Source organism: Zygotorulaspora mrakii, chromosome 4, assembly GCF_013402915.1.
Source record: "Zygotorulaspora mrakii chromosome 4, complete sequence".
Classification (NCBI taxonomy): Eukaryota; Fungi; Ascomycota; class Saccharomycetes; order Saccharomycetales; family Saccharomycetaceae; genus Zygotorulaspora; species Zygotorulaspora mrakii.
In genome coordinates, this window is record NC_050722.1 from 260,230 (window position 1) to 279,823 (window position 19,594).

Sequence of the window (19,594 nt, forward strand, 5' to 3'; positions counted from 1 at the left end):
ATTATTTGGAAAGAATTCTATATGGAAAGAATGTTTTCTTCGGCGTTGTCGATAGTAACTTGGTTTGACATTGATGATGATACTATGATATTCGATTATAGAGATATATAATTCCTTGATTTTCTATATCATGAATTGAGATAAAACTTATTGAACTTGGATTAATATCTGGAAAATACGTCAGTATTTATACCCAACATTTCGCACCTATTGAACCATAAGAGAGGACGACGAGTGAAGAATTTTCATCGTCATCACACCATTCTAGTCCCATGGAATCCACAGTACAACTGTTATTTCGTGTTCATTCCATAGACTCCTTCGTAGTCAGACTCCTGAATTGTAAACGTCTCGCGATAGATTACCATCCGATATCTTTCCAGGATCGATTGATATTCTGTTAGGGCTTCATCTGACTTTATTCCTTTCGCTCTACAACTGAAAAAGATTCAACCTCTGCCTCTCTCAGATTGTCTCTTTATGTCTTTTGCTTATAGTTTAATATCAAAATTTCACACTAGAACCGCATGATAAGAACACAATATGACATTTTTCTATTCTTTCCAGATAAACGGGCTCTCTTATCAACGGTCCCTAATTGCAAATTGGCTGAAGTATCGAAAAGAAAAGCCCTTGCGCGTTTACCTCGCATTCAAAACGTCAAATTCTTGATGGACCCTTTCCAACCACCTTTTGACCAATTTTTCATGCTCTTCTTCTAACTGTGCATATTTGTGACCGACCAAATTATTTTCAATATTCAAGCTGATCAACTCATTATTCAACTTTTCTGAATCGTTATTTTTAACTTTGATGACTTCTCTGAGTGATCTTACTTCTGCATCTTTGTCTTTCAACTCTTTGCGGAGTCTATTTACGGTCGACTTGAGGTTATTCTGCTTAGTCGCATTAATGTCTTCATCGCGCAATGCTATTGGGACATCCCTGAATAGATCGCAGAATCGACTTTCAATAACATCCCGGTCTTGAAGCTTTGTGATATATCCTTGGTCCATAGTATAGCTGCCTTAATGAATCTCTTTAAATTTCATACTATTTTTATAAGCTGTCTCCAAATCTGATAGACCCGTTTGTTTTAAAGGTTGCCATTTTTATAATGACTTATGCGCAAAGAACAAAACAGGTAAAAAACTGTGTGGAATGAGTGAGGCCAGTCATGATGCTCCATCAAAGATCGTAACTTGGGGCTCTTGGTGGCGTGGTCGTGGACTAGAAACTGATGCGCAAGACCAGGATGAGAATGATGTTACAGCGGGAAGTACTGCACTCAAGACCAGCACAACGGCAGTGCCTGAGAACTTAAGTAACGAGAGAGAGGTCCATAACTCTTCGACCGTAGGCACTGCAGAAAACGTGCAAAACTCTGCGACCGCTGGTTGGTATTCTAGCATCGTTTCAAGAGTTTCGTCTATTCCGTTATTCAATAATCAAACAATAGACGTTGTCATAGATGGTAACACGAGGTATTCTCAGCTCAGTGAGGGTCAGATCCAAATTTTAGAATTAGAAGCTGTACAAACAATTGTGCGACGCTCAAACTCCTGGGTATGGTATAGAAATTTGACGCATTTCAACGAGGGAACGTCAAGCTGGATAGAGCAAACGGGTATTGTGAGTGTTTATGGTACGGGCTCCTCAAAGTGTCCATTACCGTTAAAACACTATCCAATACCAGACAGCAGCTCTGGATACCATGTTTATCTCACTGACTCCCTTATTTTGCCGACTGATTCCCCATTAAAAATGCTGCACGATCAGTCGCTGTTAAGTAGAGTATCAACTGCAGCGAGAAATTACTACAATTTCCCAAGCGAAAAGCATTTGTACCTTAAGAAGACCACAGAAGGTTTGTTAAAAGAGGGAAGAGCCTTGATAATATCAGTTGTTGGATATTTACCTGAGAAATATGAGAAGTACTCATTGGAAGAGCAGCGATCCGCTGAGTACTTGTCCAGAAAACTTGCTCTTTCTTTGCAGCATGAACAGCCTGCTGAAATAATATCACTATCAATTGAATGCCCATTACACACTAAAGATTTGAAGACAGTCTTCCAAGAATGCGTCGGATTACTGCAAAATTGGAAAGATTTGTTCAAGGATGTTTCTTCAATTTTTTTTACTTGTGTATATCACAGTGTTCCGTTAACTATTTTGTTAGCCAAGCATATTTTGAAAGATCATGAGTCGCTAGAAATAAACGCCACAACTCCGGTCGGTATCTTAGCAATGGAGTCAGACTTACAAGGCTATCGGTTTTGGGATCATAGCAGTGATGCTACGTCCAGCTCAGAACAAAGCTATCAAAAAGTACAACAAATGAGGGAAAAACAACTATTTCAAGGTGTCAGCAAGAATGAGCGAGAAATATTGTCCAAGATCAGACTTTATAGAAAACTAGACTCTGAAGAATCTAGATTAGTCCAATCCAATTTAGACTGGCTTCTTTATCATTGGAGGGGATTCAGGTTTAATTTCTTTTGCAAACTGTATGACAACTTTATGACAGCTTCACAGAAACTAGCAGTCGATTACAACCATCCTAAGATTTTTAGAAATATCTGGTGTGATGGTAGGCACATGGGTCATGACACAAGACATCCGCTTCAGCTGAATATACCAGACGTTCAAACAAAGACACCTAAATTTGAATGCACATTAGAAGTTCCAGAGAAACGTATATTTGAAGTTACGTTGTTGAATAGTATTTTGCTGGCTTTGAATTTAGGAAATACCAAATTTGTACCAATCATGAAGCTAATTAGTCCTTTCTTCATATCTCGAACTTTCAATCAAAATACAATGTCACCAAACTTGAAAAAGCAAACCCAAACAGAATTGAAGAATTGGCTGCAAGAAATGGATTTAAAATGGCGAACCAACGAGACTGATGAGCAAAGCATCGGAGAATTACCGGACAAGGTCTCAAGTGTGCACAAGTTCATGGAATTTTCTCATTATCACGATATGAGAACACCAGAGCTCATGAAAGTTTACTCAAATATTTATGATGACGACTCCGTCTACCAAACATTCATTGAAAATACTATCAAGACCAGGTCATTATTAGGTGAGAAACATCTAACGTTATTGGGAGATCATTCAGCTCCCAGGAGCATATTAAATACTGTTAACCAATATGATTTAGTATGGAAATTCCATGAGTTTTTATCTGAATTCATGAGACTACGGAACTTACCGCAGCAACCGGAAGCAAAATGTCTCAAGTTCACAATATCATTAAATTATTCCTTCTGGGAGCAAGCTTACTACGATCCAATATTATTCAAGAAAGACACTTCAGAAGCCATAAAGCACCTTGAACATATTTGGGAAAACTATCAATCTTGGGACCCATCCACTAGAGGTCTGAAGCAGCTGAAGAGCGTCCTAAGCGTCTTATCGCTATATAATAACCCATCCGAAATGGTGCAAGATGTAGCATATAAATGACAGCCACGCGTTTTTCAAAGTTGTTACTAAAAAAAAAAGAGTAGTAATATGTAGAGTATACATAATTTACAGCTCGTCCCCAGCTCTGAACAAACAGTATAGAGCGGTGTAGGAGATGATAGACCCATCACTGAAAAGAGTATGTTTAAGTAGGAGATATTTCGGGAGATGAGCTTCCTCGCTTTGCATTTACTAACCCTTTAAATTTAGGAGCGTAGTGATGAAGTGCACGAATATTCCAAGCGATATCAAATCGAGAATGGAAGCAGACAGAGAAAACTCATTGGTATTCTTGTTAATTTGATACCTGGGAAGGAGCAAAAAATTTCAATCTTTGACTCTGCAATTACGACAATTGGAAGAAGTCGAAGCTGCGATGTGGTACTTATGGAATCGGATATTTCAACAATTCACTGTCAATTATGCACGATAAGAATGAACGTAGATGGAATAAAGAGACAGTTAATCAATATCGTGGATAAGAGCAGAAATGGGACCTATGTGAATAGTAACAGACTTTCAAGACGGGATTATATTTTGAAAAATGGCGATAAATTAGTTTTTGGAAAGAGTTGTTCATTTTTATTCAGGTACGTAGGTTTCGAATATAGTGAGGAAGATAATGGTGGGAGAAAACAGGAGGATCCAGCAATAAAAAATGATGATGCAGTTTTCAAAAAGCCTCAATTAGGGACTAAACCGACTACTATTGAATCATCTGCTACATGGAAGAAAACCAGACAAACTTCTGTTTTTGATACGTATGTTATTGGTAAAGAATTAGGTGTCGGACATTATGCCACGGTAAAAGAAGGTATCAACAAGAGAACGGGAGAAATTGTTGCCATAAAGATCTTTCATTCACAATTAAATGATGATCAAAAAAAGAATAAGCAATTTAGAGAAGAAATAAGTGTTCTTCTTCGAGTGAAACATCCGAATATCGTGAACCTTTTAGATACTTTCACAGAGCCTGTAAGCAAATCCCAAATACAGAAGTACCTTATACTAGAGAAAATTGACAGTGGCGAACTCTTCGACCGAATAGTCAGGAAGACTAATCTTAGTGTCGAAGAAACAAAAGCGTTGTTCAAGCAAATCCTTGTTGGTCTCAAATATCTGCATGGCGAAAACATTATCCACAGAGATATAAAACCTGAGAATATCTTGCTCAATATCACTAAACGAAGGCACAGTCATGAGATACAGTTAGGTCCTTGGGATGAGGATGAAATTGATATACAAGTTAAAATTGCAGATTTTGGGCTAGCAAAATTCACAGGTGAGATGCAATTCACATCAACACTTTGCGGCACTCCCTCCTATGTTGCCCCAGAAGTCTTAAAGAAAACAGAGTATAGCTCAAAAGTAGATATGTGGAGTGCTGGCGTTCTGCTCTACGTATGTTTGTGCGGATTTCCTCCATTTAGTGATAGCTTGAGTCCCCCATCACTAAAAGAGCAGATTCTTGGTGGCATATTTGCTTTTTACTCGCCATACTGGGATGAGATAGACGATAGCATACTGCATCTGATATCGAATTTACTGGTGGTAAATCCATCGGAAAGATACAGCGTGGAAGAGGCAATATCTCATTCCTGGGTCAAGGGGTCCCCTCAAACAAGTACTGCATCTGCTGAGATAGAGCGACTCGTCATATCGCCCGAGAAGATACCCAAAACTTACTCTGAGCTATCTAAACTATAGACAACTTTAAAGTTTGTAAAATAATAATATGAATGATAATCGCTATTATATCTAAAATATTCTACCATTTGCTTAATTGTTCAACGTTTTCTTGCAATTCCTTCTTCGCCTTAACCCTCATGTAAAAAATGTCACAATTTTTGTTGGAACATAGTACTTCATTGTGTAAAGTGCCAGCGCATCGCTGACACTGTGTCCATAGGCGGGCGAACTTCTCTTCCAATTCTCGAACATTGTACAATGATTTGATGTAAAGTTCCCCCGATTTTTGTATGCAATTCAAGCAGAGAGGGCCTTCTCCTTTTTTCAGCGGACTTTTACAATTTTTACAAGAGTCAACTTTTTTTATGAACCCCATTAAACCACCTTTCATATTTCCCGTACTGATTTTGATTGATTTCACAACAAACATAGCATTCGCCCGCTTCTCGCCAAGAATCGGTGTGATAATACTAATTATGGGATTTTGCAACTGATTTGTCAGATAGTACCTGGAATCGATTTGGATATTATGTTCCAGTACATATAAAGGGTCCTCTGCCCTGTTGTAAAGCTTGTCATTTCCACCAATTATAACATAATCAACCCTATCACCAACATTTGGTCCAAACCCGTCTCGTTTTTTCATACGCTCCGTCAGAATTGCGTGGGGCTGAGGATTTGTATAGTTCGGCGCTAACGTCTTGGATATGATCAACTTTGATATATCAGCCTCATTATGCAAGATCTGGTTTATTGTTTCTGCAATGAACGCGAGAGCACGCTCGACGTTCCTATCAATAAGTATAAGTTTTAAGACTTTATTCATCACAATGGAAACTAGTGGACACGAATCCCTCCGGACAGAAGCTAAACCCTTTTGGTCTAATTTGTCATACTTATCAGGATTCGTCCAATATAGACCAGCGTACCTTTTTTTGTTAATAAGCAAATACGGGTAGTAGGCTTTCTCGAATTCTAGATTTATCGGATGCTTGAACAGCGTTGAAACGTATGACGCTGCTTCAGCACCTAGTCTCATAGATTCTTTAAGATCATTTGTTCCAAATTTAACCATTACTGAATCAGTGTCACCATAAACAACCACAGCGTCATGTTCAAAACCATTTTTTATTGAATATTTCTCTTCTACAGACTGTTTGGTTAACATGATCATGTTACGGCCGAACGATGTGACTGATGAAGATATAGCCAGACATGGCAACTTGCCCACCGTTGCACCAGTAAATCCATATACAGAGTTGGCCGATATCTTAAGCGCTAACTGCCTACCATTGAGAACATCTCTCTTAAAGGGTTCCGTTTCATTCTTTAAATCCTTCTTCGCTCTCTGTCTAGCCCCTATCAATTCTTCAAGAATTATTGGTAGAATACCACGTCGTATTTTAGAGGTCACAAAATAGTCGCCATTGGGAGATACGACGTAGTCTTCCTCTATCTTCAATCCGAGTCTTTCAACTGTTTTTTTATCACAGAGAGTTGTATAACATAAGTTATGTGCCATCATAATACTTGGATACAGAGAATTGAAATCGAGTGTGGCAATTGGAATGTCATAATATCCCCTTATTGGTTCTATAACAGTGGCACCTTCATATTGCTCATCCGATCCTTGAGATTGCATATTGGGAATTACAGTATCGATTTGCAAACATTTTCTGAAAAGTTGTGAAACGACTTTTATCTGCTGACCTCTGCTTAGTAGATAAGAGAATGGAACCCCCGTCACACGAGCCATTTCTGTGTAGTTCACTAAAGCCATTAGCTTTTCTAATAATCTTAATGGAAGATATGCATCTTTCAAACAGTAAACTGCTAATCTTCTTCTTGTCTCACTATCCCCATTTTGCAATGAAGTAATAATACTATAGTGTACATCTTCCTTCTGCTCACCTAGAAAATGTGCAGAAACAGCATTCAATGTATATGATCTTAGCTTATATTCACGTTGAACAAATTGCAAGAGATCCAACTGCAATCGACCGTCAATATTGACGGTTTTAGATTCTCTGGTACCATAAGCTTTGGAGGAAAAAACCGAGTCCTTAACTTCCTGCTTAACGTTAGTTAACCTACCAAAATAGGGAAATATGTCAACTTTAAGAGCCTTTGCGCGATCTAATAAATACGGAAAATCAAAGTTGGAAGTATTATAGCCAATAATAACATCTGGATCAGCAGCAACAACGAAATCACGCCAATTTTTTAACATTTCAACTTCAGTCTTGTGCGAAAAGACTTGTGAACCTGTTATAGGAGCACAGGAGTCGACTGTAAAGACATTTCTAATAAATGGTTTTCGTGCACCTGCTATACTCATTACGTTGGCAATTTGGATGACAGGATCGTGTTGAGGTTCCGGGAAGACACCTATTCTACCGGCACACTCGATATCAAACGAAAGTATTCTCAAAGGACTCGAATGTGACCATTCACCCTCTGGCTCATGAGACACCAAATCCCTATAATTTACTCTCACTTCTAATTGACATGTCGACACTCTCTCATTATCTGCAATCATTTTATACTTTTTTTTTGGCAATGTAATCCATGACATACCCACAATCCCACAGTCTATCATCAGTCGTAATGTATATGCAATATTGTCATAGGTGGTTATTCCTGAAGAAAACCACGATTTGTATGTTAAATGGCCTCTTTCGAACGCTGTTCTTATTTTATTCAACGCGTTTGGGTAAGTGACATAAATTTTCCAAAACGGAAGTTTATTATCACCTGAGTAACCCCATATTGATTGCCTAGCAACCTGCTCGATTCTACTGACTTTATTATCGAAGTTTTCGTTCAAATATCTCAAAAACCCGTCTATCTCATTTTGGTCAGAAGTCCCTGGCAAGTTTGGAACAGGCAAGTATAAATAATGCTGAAATCCAGTCACATTGCAGAGTATCGAATAACCCTCTTCGGTCACTCCAAAGAATCTCACCACTGTCGATGTGCCGTCATCACTAAAGCCGTGCAACGTACTTTGTTCTGCGTCCAACTGCTGGAACGACATATCGTACGTGGCAGGATCGAAGTTCGCTGGTAAGGGCTTACGTTTATAGCTTGCTTCAGTCTCCTCGCTTTCTGCGAGTTCATGTTCCATCTGAGACAGCTCTTCTTCAAAAGTGGAAGCCAGCTCCTTGCCATGTACCTCATTATTCTTCGCTTTGTATCCCTGCTCATTGTACTTTCGAAATGAGTCCGTGGGAATTATCTCGATAGTTGATACAGGTTCGCTGCCAACACCATGGTCCTGAGATTGAAGCCTCAATCTCTTCTCAAAAACTATGCCGTTCTCTGGTGCTTCGTCATCACCGGCTCTCTTCAAATCCGAAGTTGTCTCTTCAGCATTGTCCATGTCAGTAAATGCAGATGCAAAATCAAAACACACTTGCTGAGATGCTAGTTTACTCAACTGCCCTACCAGTATTATGTCTTTCCTGTGCTTTCGATTTTGACTCAGTCTTCCTTCATACCTGTACGTGTTCCAGCATTAACGCGTTTTCTCTTTGCAAGGCCCTGTGCACGTGGATTTCACGTGAGATCGTATGCGCTCCGCCATAGATGAGGAACGTGGCAAACATAAGCAGGTAAGCATGCAAGAGCTCTAGCATTCTTCTGAGCTCCACGAATCGTGTCATTTGTGTATCGCATTTTGGTTTATCACGATTTCTTTCAACTTCTCACTGAGCGAACTGCAGGTTTCCAACAAAGGCGTGAAAATCGGAACATTTCAACTTGATCAAAAGTATCAAGTAGGTATTCAAGACGGGAATTTCGTAAATTGTGCATCTTCTCAGGTTTCGTATTGTCGATTACAACATACTCGTACTTTTTGGATACAGCTTTAGCTTTCGTGGGAGGATTTGCATTAATATTTGAACTAAACTCAGTGGTCACTGAAGTTCGGTAAGGTGTATCACAATGGTGGAGTCATCCTATACTGTGGAGCAGGAAAAGATCGCTCTGGAGGTTCTGTCGAAGAATAAGCAAGAATTTTATGAAATTTTGAAGGTGAATCGGAGCGCAGATGATCAGGAAATCAAGAAATCGTATAGAAAACTAGCCATCAAGCTGCATCCAGATAAGAACCCACATCCAAGGGCGAGCGAAGCGTTCAAAGTAATCAATAGGGCATTTGAAGTACTGAGTGATGCAGAGAAGCGTCAGATGTACGACAGGTTGGGGAGAGACCCTGATGACAGAAGCATGCCTTCAGGATCAAGTTCATCGTACCAGGCAGGGTTTCCACAAGAAGCCTTTTTTGGTCGTCGTCATGCAGATCCCCGGGAAGACATATTCGACTATCTTTTCAACATGGGTGGTGGAAGTCCATTTGGTGGGCCATTTGGTAACCATCCATTTGGGTCACCATTCATGAACGGCGGAGGCGCCTCTACGTTTACTTTTGGTGGACCCGGTGGCTTCAGAGTCTATACTAACACACCTAGGCATGCTCAGCAACGACAGAGGCAACGACAACAACAGCAACAGCAAGAGGGTGATAGGGAGCAGGATGTTAATCAAAGCATAAGGGTTCTCTTGCCATTGTTGGTGCTCTTCCTTGTGCCCTTGCTGGAAAGGTTTGTATTCGGATAAAAATCAACAATCAACGAGCATTTAATAAAGCAGTGTCATTTCATTAGGCAGTAAGTAAAAATATAATAAAGTCAAAGGTTTAGTAGCTCTGCTCCTGTCGTTTTTTCAAGGAAATTCATTCTATCGAATATAAATATAGGTGACAATTTGATTACTTGTCCTCTAACTTTCTTTAATATGTATATATTTGATAAATTATCTAATTACAAGTTTATTTGTATTATGCTAACTTTTTAACGTCTATTTGGATGTATATGCTGAATTTTACCTTCAGTGCTTTTTTCATAAATCACTCGAGATCATGCATCCTTTGTTCAATGATCGCTCTAATTTCTTCGTCCTCTTCATCGTTATCCTTCAGTGTAAATCTCAGTTTTTTTGGGATGATTGAAGTTCTTTTATCTTTTGATTTACCATTTTTATTTGAATCGATATCTTCCTCAGCAATTTGTCTTTTGATTAGTTTGCCACTTGGCAACATCTCATACTTATCATTATCATAATTGTTCAAAGCCCATTCTCCTTTGTTGGAAGTGATATTTTCAGGATCGCTTGTCGACGTTGTATTGGTCCTTGTTCTCCCATTTTCCATTTGCGATTCATTTTTGCTACTTGCACTGGAATTTGCTCTGGATCTGGGTGAGAAGACCCTATCCCTATACGTTTTAAACGTTCCGGGATCTCTTTCCCAAGTCCAACCCTGTTTCATTTCGTTATAAGCCCCAAATTCCAATTTTTTGCGAACTTCACTTCTCTGTTCTAATCTTGCGAAAATGTCAGTATCGGTTGGTCTAATCATAACAATGAATGTTTTATAAACAATATCAACCATTATCGGTAAGGAAATTAAAACGAGAACTGTAGCATAGAACGTTATGTCGTTTCCGAAAGTTTCGTAGAGACCATGTTGCACATCATATATTTTACCTGCTTTTTGAAGCCGCGGAATTATGCAACACCACAGAAGCCATCCAATGCATGAAATTATGACAGAAGTAAAGGCCAACCAATTTCTATTATGCGTCTCCACAAATTGACATTTGATGTTAATTAGAAAAATGAGTGCAGTGTAGTTTACAACTCCCAAAGGATATAAAGTGTTGTCGCTCAATGATGTCTCACCCCATGCGATAACATTTAAAAATGTAATTAAAAGGGAGTTGCAGGTTCCTAAAATAATCCACTGTAGAAATATCGAAAGATTGAATGCCTGAGACAGCCTTCCAGTAGTGTAAAGCTCTGGCACTGTTAGTAAAGTAACTGGCTTCAAATCTTTCTCAAACATACCAATACATAGCACCGGTAATGATGTGAAAAGAGTGTTAAAGACAGATAAAGACCATGATTCATAAAGAGAAGTACCAGAAAACATTGTATATCTCTGATAAATTAACTGGGTCAAATAAAATGCAATTTCTTTGTAAAAAGTACAAAGAACAAATTTGGAAGTACGAATATAGTTGTAGCGGCCATGCACAAAAAGAAGTTTGGTTAAAAATCTAAATTGAGCAATGGAATAATCAGATGATCTCGATGCTTGTAACCCTTCCTTACCTGCAATACCGATTCCTATATCAGCAGATTGGATCATGGCAATGTCATTTGCACCATCACCTATGGCCAAAGTAACTAAATTTTTGCGCGTATTGCGAATATTACTTACCATTAAAGCTTTCTGAGACGGCGAGGCACGACAGCATATCACAGAGTCAGTTTTGGTACAAAGTTCGATGAAAACAGACATGAGAGTGGGATTGTTTTCAAATAGACCTAGAGTTGCACCATCGATAACAATAACGCAATGCGCAACATTTCCAGATTCAATTTCCTGCGTGATCACATTCATTTTTGAAACGATATTCTCATCGTTGGTAGTTAATATGACTACAGTAGAATAATCGTAAATAAGCTTGCATGAATATCCAATGTTAATGGCTGTTTCTCTTTTATCTCCGGTCAACATCCACATGTGTATGCCAGCTCGTCTTATCTTCTCTATGGACTCTGCTACACCTTCTTGAAGCTTGTCTTCTATTGCGGTTGCTCCCAGTAAGTGCAGTTCCTCCTCAATTTCTTCACCAACTTCGTCTATTTTGGTTTTGCGATTTGTTAGTGATGTTTTAGCTTTGTGATATCGCTGGGCCCATTCATCGTATTCACTTGTACTTATCCATTTGTAGCTATACAGCAAAGTTCTCAGACCTTCGGTTGAGAACTCATCAATGGCTTGGAGAGTCCTTTCAATGACAAATTCTTCGTTACTCATCAAGTTATCGTCCCCAATGTAATTAAGGATACTATTTGTGTAAGAAGGAACTCCACCGTGTTGGGACACATTCTTGTGAGGCGACCCATTTGAAGCTTGGCCATGGTCCACCGACTTTCTGGATCCATACTTTTCCTGTTGCTGCTTGTGCAACGATTTTCTGCTTTGGTTAATTACATCCCCAATTTCATCATCATTTCGCTTAATGGTATTCAAAAATTGATCGATTGAATCAATCTGCATCTCTGGATCATGGCGATTGTTGGCATTTCGAGACATACTTTTTCTGACAGCTTGTAGAGACAGACTACCTTTCGAAGCGCTTGATAATGACGATCTAAGTTTGTTGTTAATAACATCATCCTCATTTGCAAGTCGCTCTAGAGACATTCTTTGTTGAATGATAAGTTCTGCTTCAGCATCTTTGCGTTCTTTTGTGTTAGCATTTACTTCATTTAGCTTCTGAAATGCCACATCACGATTGGATAGTCTTTCGAAGATCACATTATCAGCACCTTTACAGATGAGTAATACTCTATCAGGTTCATTGGGCATTTTTACTAGCACCGACATTCTCTTTCTTTGGGAATTGAAATCGATGTAATTCAAAATTTCATAATCATCCAGTTGTGGTTCGTCCTCGAAGCCGTTTGGAAAGGTTTTAATCGTAAGTGACTGGGCATTTCTGTTGAATACCATATATCCCAAATCTCTTGCTGCAGTTACCAGTGCAAGTTCGTCCGGCGAAGATGATTGGTATTCTATGGCATCCTCTCTTTCAGGAAAGTTTTCATTTCTTTTAGGTAAACATGTGTGACACAAAGCAAGTGACAGAATAAAAAATTTAGCTTTTTGAGCAAATACTGTTTGTGGATGTTTTTGAACATATTCTATCAATTCATATGATGTCTTTAAAGGGGCTGGACCCTCGGTAGTCTGAGGAGTCTTAGTCGAAAACAAGGTGGGGTCTCCTTTTCCGTATAAGGATTTCATACTTGGTCTGCCGGTATATGTTGCTGTAGAGTTTCCCTTGTATTCTACTGATTTTCTTCCGGCAAACACTCCATGAACAGAATGATCATCATTAGAATCATTTTGAAGACTAAATTGATCAAGGATACCACGACTATCATATGATATCACTTCAACATCATTGTTTACTCTAGATGTAACTGCTTTAATAGGTTCGTCTCCAGGGTCCACATCGTGGAGCCAAGATGTACCACATAATGAGAATTTTCGAAATATCATCTTATTCTCCGTCAAAGTGCCTGTCTTGTCGCTGAAAATATATGATACCTGTCCCAGTTCTTCTAAAATTGTGGCTGTTCGAGACTCACAAGGTGTATTTGTTTCTGCGTGATACATATCGATATCCCACTCCATCAATTTGCTTTGCATGACTTTTATTATTTCCATTGTGACGTATAAGGATAAAGGAATCATGGTATTATACATGATGATGAATGACATAATAGTTGGTGCAACACCTGCATCGGTTTGCAATAAATACCATGCTTGGTTTTGATCAATGAATTTTCTATTAACGAGAACATGGCCCAAATATGAGAAAAATGACACACATGCGACAACAAGGACCATGAATGCTACAATTCCATTCAAAATTCTCTGCAATTTTGGGGCCTTTACCCTAGGATTCTTTAGAGCATTCATACGGATTTTGGTTTCTTCACCCGTGAAGATAACCATTCCAACTACGTTTTGTGTGTTTCTCAGAATACTACCACGATAAATAACATTTTCTGGGCCTAAAGGAAACTTCAATAACGAGCCGTTCTGATTGCCACGCATTTCCAAATTACCTTCGAAATTATAAAGGTCAATATTGGGATCCTCTACGGTAACCTTTGTGTTTATGTTTGCGAGGCCGGAAGCAGAACGTGCCAATTTACATAGTTCCAGATGAGGTTGTCTACTTTTCAAATTTGTTTCTCCGTCTAACGCCATGGTTTCAACATAACATTCATTGTTATCTCCATCACAAGCCAATAGCAACATATCCGCGGGGACCCAGTCGTCCTGTTTTAACAGGACAAAATCTCCAACACGCAAGTTTTGCCATTGTTTCTTTTCGGTGAAAACGCTATGTCTTTCCTTTAGCATTTCGAAGTTGTTAAATTGAGTGAAATTTGGACCAGATTTTGACTGATTAGTAACATTCAAACTAGCAAAGCTTCTTGCATGCTCGGTTTTAGTACTCTTGGACAATGCAGACTCTTGTGAGGAAGGCCTCGATCCAACCTTAATTTTGAGAAGCACCTCCGCCTCTTTTTCGTTTTCCTCTTTATCTAGGCGATGCCTTCTGAAATCATCCCACGCTTCCCTTGCCATTGAAATACTCATAAATACGCATAAAGGGATAATTGTTGTGTAAGTACCTGTAGTAGACCAACCTGGAACCATTTGTAAAATAGCCACCAGGAAAAAATATGCATTGGCGATCTTTGAAAATTGAGCATAGATCTGTCGAGGAAAGAAGGTATAAACAGTGTATCTGGATGAAGTTATCCTATTTTTACAATACGGTACCCCTAATCGCTCATCTATGAGCTGGTCCCACTTCGGCGAGGAATAATGTTTATACTCCGCTGTATCATGGTCTAAAATAATGGGTATATGTCGGCCATCCTTTGAATGAATTTCTCTTGTTCTATTCATAATACCATCCAATATTCTTGTGAATGTACCGGGAGGTTTGGTACTTCGGTTATTGGACTCTTCATCCTCCTCAAGCTCCTCCTCATATTCTTCGTAAATTTCATCCTCCTCTCTGTTTCCGTTGTTACCATCGGAATCGTTCCCCCCATTTTCCTGTATGTCTTCCATCTCAATGCCTTGATCCTTACGTTTATAAAACTTGTCATATAAGTGCTTATTGAACATCTGCGTGCGCAATGAAACTGACCTTTTCCTTTTCCCAGATGAACTTGACATCCTCCTCCAATTAAATCACAATGCCGACTCCACTGTTACGTTTTCCTGGCTAAAATTGACCTTGTTCAGGAATACTGATTACACAGAACTTCACCAGTCAGATCTGGACTCCTAGAAAGTAAAAATGATGGCTATTTCAGAGCCACAGTCAACGCTCCTGTTTTAACGTTCTTATTATCGTTCTATATTTATTTACCAAAAAGCTTATGCTTTTTTTTAAATGTTTCTTTTAGGCTTAGCTCGATAGCTTTAGGTCAATAACCCGACACCTAAAAGTCCAAGGAAAGGGTTCAAAAAAATCTGTCACAAATTCGCGACCTTCCAAGAAGAGCCCAACACAAAAGTGTCAATTGTAACGTGCTGCCAACTGAAATGAGCATAATGGAAGAGTTTATCAAGGCCGGTCAAGGTCACCTTTTCGAACAATTGGATCAATTGCCAGTGGAAGATCAAAAGCATTTTATGGAGAACCTGAAAAGTGTCTCTGCCCGAATATCCCCAAAAAAGCTCGTTCACGATTGTAAAGAAGCTTTAAAACTAGCAGCGGCTAATTCTAAGACTGATATTTGCATCGAGCCACTTCCTGAATCGTCTTACGAGTCTATAATTGACAATGAGAAGGCAAGGGCAAAGTACGGAGATTTGGGTCGTGAAGCCATCCGTAGAGGGGAGGTGGCAGTTATTTTGATGGCAGGTGGGCAGGGTACCAGGCTGGGCTCTTTGAAGCCAAAGGGCTGTTATGATATAGGTTTGCCGTCCGGAAAGTCGCTGTTTCAAATACAGGGAGAAAAAATTCTCCGTTTGCAAGAATTGACTGGGGCTCAGAAGCCAATACCTTGGTACATTATGACTTCGGAACCCACAAGAAAGAACACTGAGGAATTTTTCGTCGAAAAAGAGTATTTTGGCTTAAGTCCGAAGCAAGTTACCTTTTTTAACCAGGGTACATTACCAGCATTTGATTTAAAGGGTGAAGAGCTTTTAATGAGTTCCCCAACAGCTTTGGTACAATCTCCAGATGGCAATGGTGGCTTGTATCGTGCTTTAAAGGATAATTGCATTGTGGATGATTTTGTGGCCAAAGGAATCAAGCATGTCTATATGTATTGCGTCGACAACGTGCTCTCGAAAGTGGCGGATCCTGTTTTTCTTGGCTTTGCGATTGAGAATGGTTTTGATTTAGCTACAAAGGCTGTTAGGAAAAGAGACTTTAGCGAATCGGTAGGTTTAATCGCCACAAAGGATGGAAAACCATGTGTCATTGAATATTCAGAAATATCGCCAGAACTTGCGCAAGGTCAAAACAAAGATGGGTTGCTTAACTTACGTGCTGGAAATATTGTGAATCATTATTATTCTGTTGATCTCCTCAAGCGTGAGTTATATGATTGGTGCAATAATATGCCTTTCCATATTGCCAAGAAGAAAATTTCATTTTATGACAACAAAACGGGTGAAACTTATAAACCAACGGAACCCAACGGTATTAAATTGGAACAATTCATATTTGATGTTTTCCCATCAGTGCCACTTGAAAAGTTCGGATGTTTGGAAGTTGACAGGACTGAAGAATTCTCTCCTCTGAAAAATGGCTTAGGAAGTTCTAATGATAATCCAGCAACTAGTCGGGAAGCTTATCTTACCTTGGGCACCTCATGGCTGAAAAACTCAGGTGCAAAAGTTGCGGACGGTGTTCTTGTTGAAGTATCAAGCACATTGAGTTACGCGGGAGAACAGCTGTCCCAATTCAAAGATGTTCAATTCAACGAAAATGGCACCTTTGTTGATTGATGAAATGCGACGCTGAATGGAATTTTTTGGTCGCTGAATAAAGATAAATTAAGAAGAATAGATATATAAAATAGTGCAGATTAAAAGAGTTTAAATAGAATAGTTTGAATTTAGTAAGTCAATGACTTTCACCAAGTAGCTCTCTTACTTCATACAAGACCGGGATGGACTCTTCTGAAGAGAATTTCAGTTTATATGGAGACCCGCTCGTCATATTGCTGCTATATTTAGTGCTTGCGTCACGAACGGTAGATGGACGAGTTTCGAATTGTCGGTATTTTTCTTTTCGTGTCGCTTTCCTTAGCAATTCGAAAGATTTTTGAGTTCTAAGTCTTTCCTTACCTCTATTATTTTCAACTGCAAACTTAAGTATACCTTCATTCAGTTTGCCTCTTAGTTCTTCGTCACTAAGTCCTTGAAACTTATCTTTTGGTCTGTAACCTTTTTTTTGCTGTAAAAATTTGATTGTATTCGGATCTTCAGATTCAGAGTCTATTTCTATATCTGATTGAGTTTCCTCCACTTCGTTAAAATCAATAGCGCTATCAAGATATGCTTTTCTGGTGGCAGTTGGATCCGTCAAAATGCTTGATGTTGATGATTGAAGAACATTCAATGAAAACCCACGATTAGACGAAAGAGTAGGCGACAGTTTTGTATCCTGTTTGTTTTTTCGTGCTTTTCCACGCCACAGGGTTAAAAGCTTCTCTAAAGTAGCTGTCACAATTTCATTAGTTTCTGATGAAAATTCGCCATTAGGAGACTGTAACAATGTATCTTCAAGTCTCTTCAGAGAATTCACCATCATAGATGTCTTTTGACAATTTCGTAAATCGTTTGAATACTTCTTTTGTCGCTGTGTCTGTATTTCCTGATGAGACTCGGATGACGAAGATGAAGTCAAGCCCTCAGAGGCATATAAAACGCTTTTGTGTCCATTTAGGGACGAACATAGAGTGATTATGAAAGTGTTCAATTCATGAAGATAATCTGTCACAATGTTATATTTGTCTGTATCTCTCACATGGAAACATTCAGTCGATTGAATGTCAAAATCCGGAAAAAAATTCAATAAAACGTTAGATGTCGTCAGATCATTTCTTATGTCAAAATGATTTATCGATAGCAGACAACATAGGGTAAACTTCTTCAAAATGTGAAACCTTTTTGCCTTTTCCTCGATTTCAATAGCGGGGTTATTTAAATAATGAAACAGATCCGAATTATGAAGGGAATATATCTCACAGTACTTCGTTAGTGTTGTCGTATTAGTAACCGATAATAAATTTGTTGTGACAATCTTCACTTTATAAAAGAAGAGATCCAAAGTTGAGGATAATAAATCGCGAATGAAAGGAAGTGTACTTTTGAAGCTGTTATCGATACACTCTGATGCAAAAGTTTTGAAAACGGATAGTTCCTTGAATTTTAAATGATACTTGGACAAAAGAGAACTAAATTTTTGTAGATTCTTTAATGTTTCTTTCAATGTTATAAGTGCCTTATATTTTGTGTATTGCAAGTGGAAAAGCTCTTGTTGAATGGACACATAAATTATAATTAATAATGCGGTAACAATTTTCTCAGTTGCTTTGACCTTATTTGATCGCAATTTTTGTAGAAATCTCAATGTCTTGAAGGATACTAAAATCGTTTCTAGGTAATTTAGAGTCTTGGTCAGAACAAACTTGTTGGTAGAAACTACTTGGAGACGACCATATTTTGTTGCAATAGAAGCAACGGCGGCTCCTGTACAGGAGTGTGATTTCTTGTGAAAGTCCATTATAGATTTTCCCAGCGAACAAGGTAACCTATTTGTACCTGTATCATTAAGACAATCGGACGAAACAATTGCATATTGAAATTCTTCCAGAAATTGATCATTTGGATCGAATGGTAACTCCTGGAAAATATCATTTATTATGTCGTTCCAGCTGTTTTTCACATGACCGTTTATCCCGCTACCATACAAAGCAGATGTTTTGGAAAAAGTCTCAGAATTCACAATTGTCGGTGAATAATCATGCAAAGCCTCTGCGCTAGCTCGATCGGAAGCTCTTTTCCATTGGGTTGAATATTCAATTCCTCCCGCATCCACAGAAGTCCCATCAGACAAAGTTTCTTCCGAAGATAAAAGTGGAAAGGTGATTGAAGATGAGAAGGGATGTCGTATTCCGCTGTTTCTCTTTGGAAATCGCGATGAGAACATCTTGAGTCCACTCTTCTCGAAATTTGAAGGTTCCAATTCCGGCCTCATTGTCAATCTGTTAAAAACAGGTTGGTGACCTTGAAAAGCTAACACTGCTCTCAATCCCGGCCGACTGCTTTCAAGTCGCGCTTCAACTCTGCGCTCAAATTCTTTTGGAAGGGTCGATGGTATCTAACATAGTTCAGATCAGCGCTGCATCATTTTGGTAAGTAATTCTTTAGATCGATTTTCGTGTAAACAAAAACAAAGACAGAAAGAAACGTGCGTGGAACAAAGACGGTAAGAAAAACAATCCTCGTTAATGAAAAAGTATTCTCGTACAAATCCACCAGCCTAGTCCATGTATCGTCACTGATGAATTTGACTAGCTTGGTGCAATAGCTTCGATTGCATTGACTTAGCATTTTTCATGTATCCTGCCATGCGATCATGCGGATTTGTTTTTACCTAAGAAGAAGCAACTCAGGTAGTAATGTACTTCGATTGTAATCTAGGCTGGTGAAGATTGAGCTTATTCAAGAACGATGATGTTTAATCTACGTCCCCGTTGCATAGAGAGTAATGTTTGCACTGCTTCGCTTCTTATTCAC

General features: G+C 38.8%; 8 protein-coding genes across 8 annotated transcripts; 4 read left to right on the plus strand and 4 right to left on the minus strand.

Moving 5' to 3' along the window:
- Positions 1-641: 641 nt before the first annotated feature.
- ATG16 (Atg16p) lies at positions 642-1,016 on the minus strand (the record flags this gene model as incomplete). Its single annotated transcript, XM_037288259.1, has 1 exon — positions 642-1,016. One exon carries the CDS (start codon positions 1,014-1,016, stop codon positions 642-644), a length of 375 nt encoding a protein of 124 aa, XP_037144154.1.
- Positions 1,017-1,161: 145 nt separating this feature from the next.
- On the plus strand, positions 1,162-3,471 carry CVM1 (Cvm1p; the record flags this gene model as incomplete). The annotated part of the gene is made up of 1 exon (XM_037288260.1): positions 1,162-3,471. The coding sequence occupies one exon, from the start codon at positions 1,162-1,164 to the stop codon at positions 3,469-3,471; it is 2,310 nt and encodes a 769-aa protein (XP_037144155.1).
- Positions 3,472-3,586: 115 nt separating this feature from the next.
- DUN1 (serine/threonine protein kinase DUN1) lies at positions 3,587-5,178 on the plus strand (the record flags this gene model as incomplete). The annotated part of the gene is made up of 2 exons (XM_037288261.1): positions 3,587-3,610; positions 3,682-5,178. The coding sequence occupies 2 exons, from the start codon at positions 3,587-3,589 to the stop codon at positions 5,176-5,178; spliced, it is 1,521 nt and encodes a 506-aa protein (XP_037144156.1).
- A 61-nt stretch (positions 5,179-5,239) lies between these two features.
- POL3 (DNA-directed DNA polymerase delta POL3) lies at positions 5,240-8,542 on the minus strand (the record flags this gene model as incomplete). Its single annotated transcript, XM_037288262.1, has 1 exon — positions 5,240-8,542. One exon carries the CDS (start codon positions 8,540-8,542, stop codon positions 5,240-5,242), a length of 3,303 nt encoding a protein of 1,100 aa, XP_037144157.1.
- Positions 8,543-9,108: 566 nt separating this feature from the next.
- HLJ1 (type I HSP40 co-chaperone HLJ1) lies at positions 9,109-9,783 on the plus strand (the record flags this gene model as incomplete). The annotated part of the gene is made up of 1 exon (XM_037288263.1): positions 9,109-9,783. The coding sequence occupies one exon, from the start codon at positions 9,109-9,111 to the stop codon at positions 9,781-9,783; it is 675 nt and encodes a 224-aa protein (XP_037144158.1).
- A 289-nt stretch (positions 9,784-10,072) lies between these two features.
- On the minus strand, positions 10,073-15,004 carry DNF3 (aminophospholipid-translocating P4-type ATPase DNF3; the record flags this gene model as incomplete). The annotated part of the gene is made up of 1 exon (XM_037288264.1): positions 10,073-15,004. One exon carries the CDS (start codon positions 15,002-15,004, stop codon positions 10,073-10,075), a length of 4,932 nt encoding a protein of 1,643 aa, XP_037144159.1.
- Positions 15,005-15,376: 372 nt separating this feature from the next.
- QRI1 (UDP-N-acetylglucosamine diphosphorylase) lies at positions 15,377-16,795 on the plus strand (the record flags this gene model as incomplete). The annotated part of the gene is made up of 1 exon (XM_037288265.1): positions 15,377-16,795. The coding sequence occupies one exon, from the start codon at positions 15,377-15,379 to the stop codon at positions 16,793-16,795; it is 1,419 nt and encodes a 472-aa protein (XP_037144160.1).
- A 118-nt stretch (positions 16,796-16,913) lies between these two features.
- On the minus strand, positions 16,914-19,052 carry INP2 (Inp2p; the record flags this gene model as incomplete). The annotated part of the gene is made up of 1 exon (XM_037288266.1): positions 16,914-19,052. One exon carries the CDS (start codon positions 19,050-19,052, stop codon positions 16,914-16,916), a length of 2,139 nt encoding a protein of 712 aa, XP_037144161.1.
- Positions 19,053-19,594: the final 542 nt, after the last annotated feature.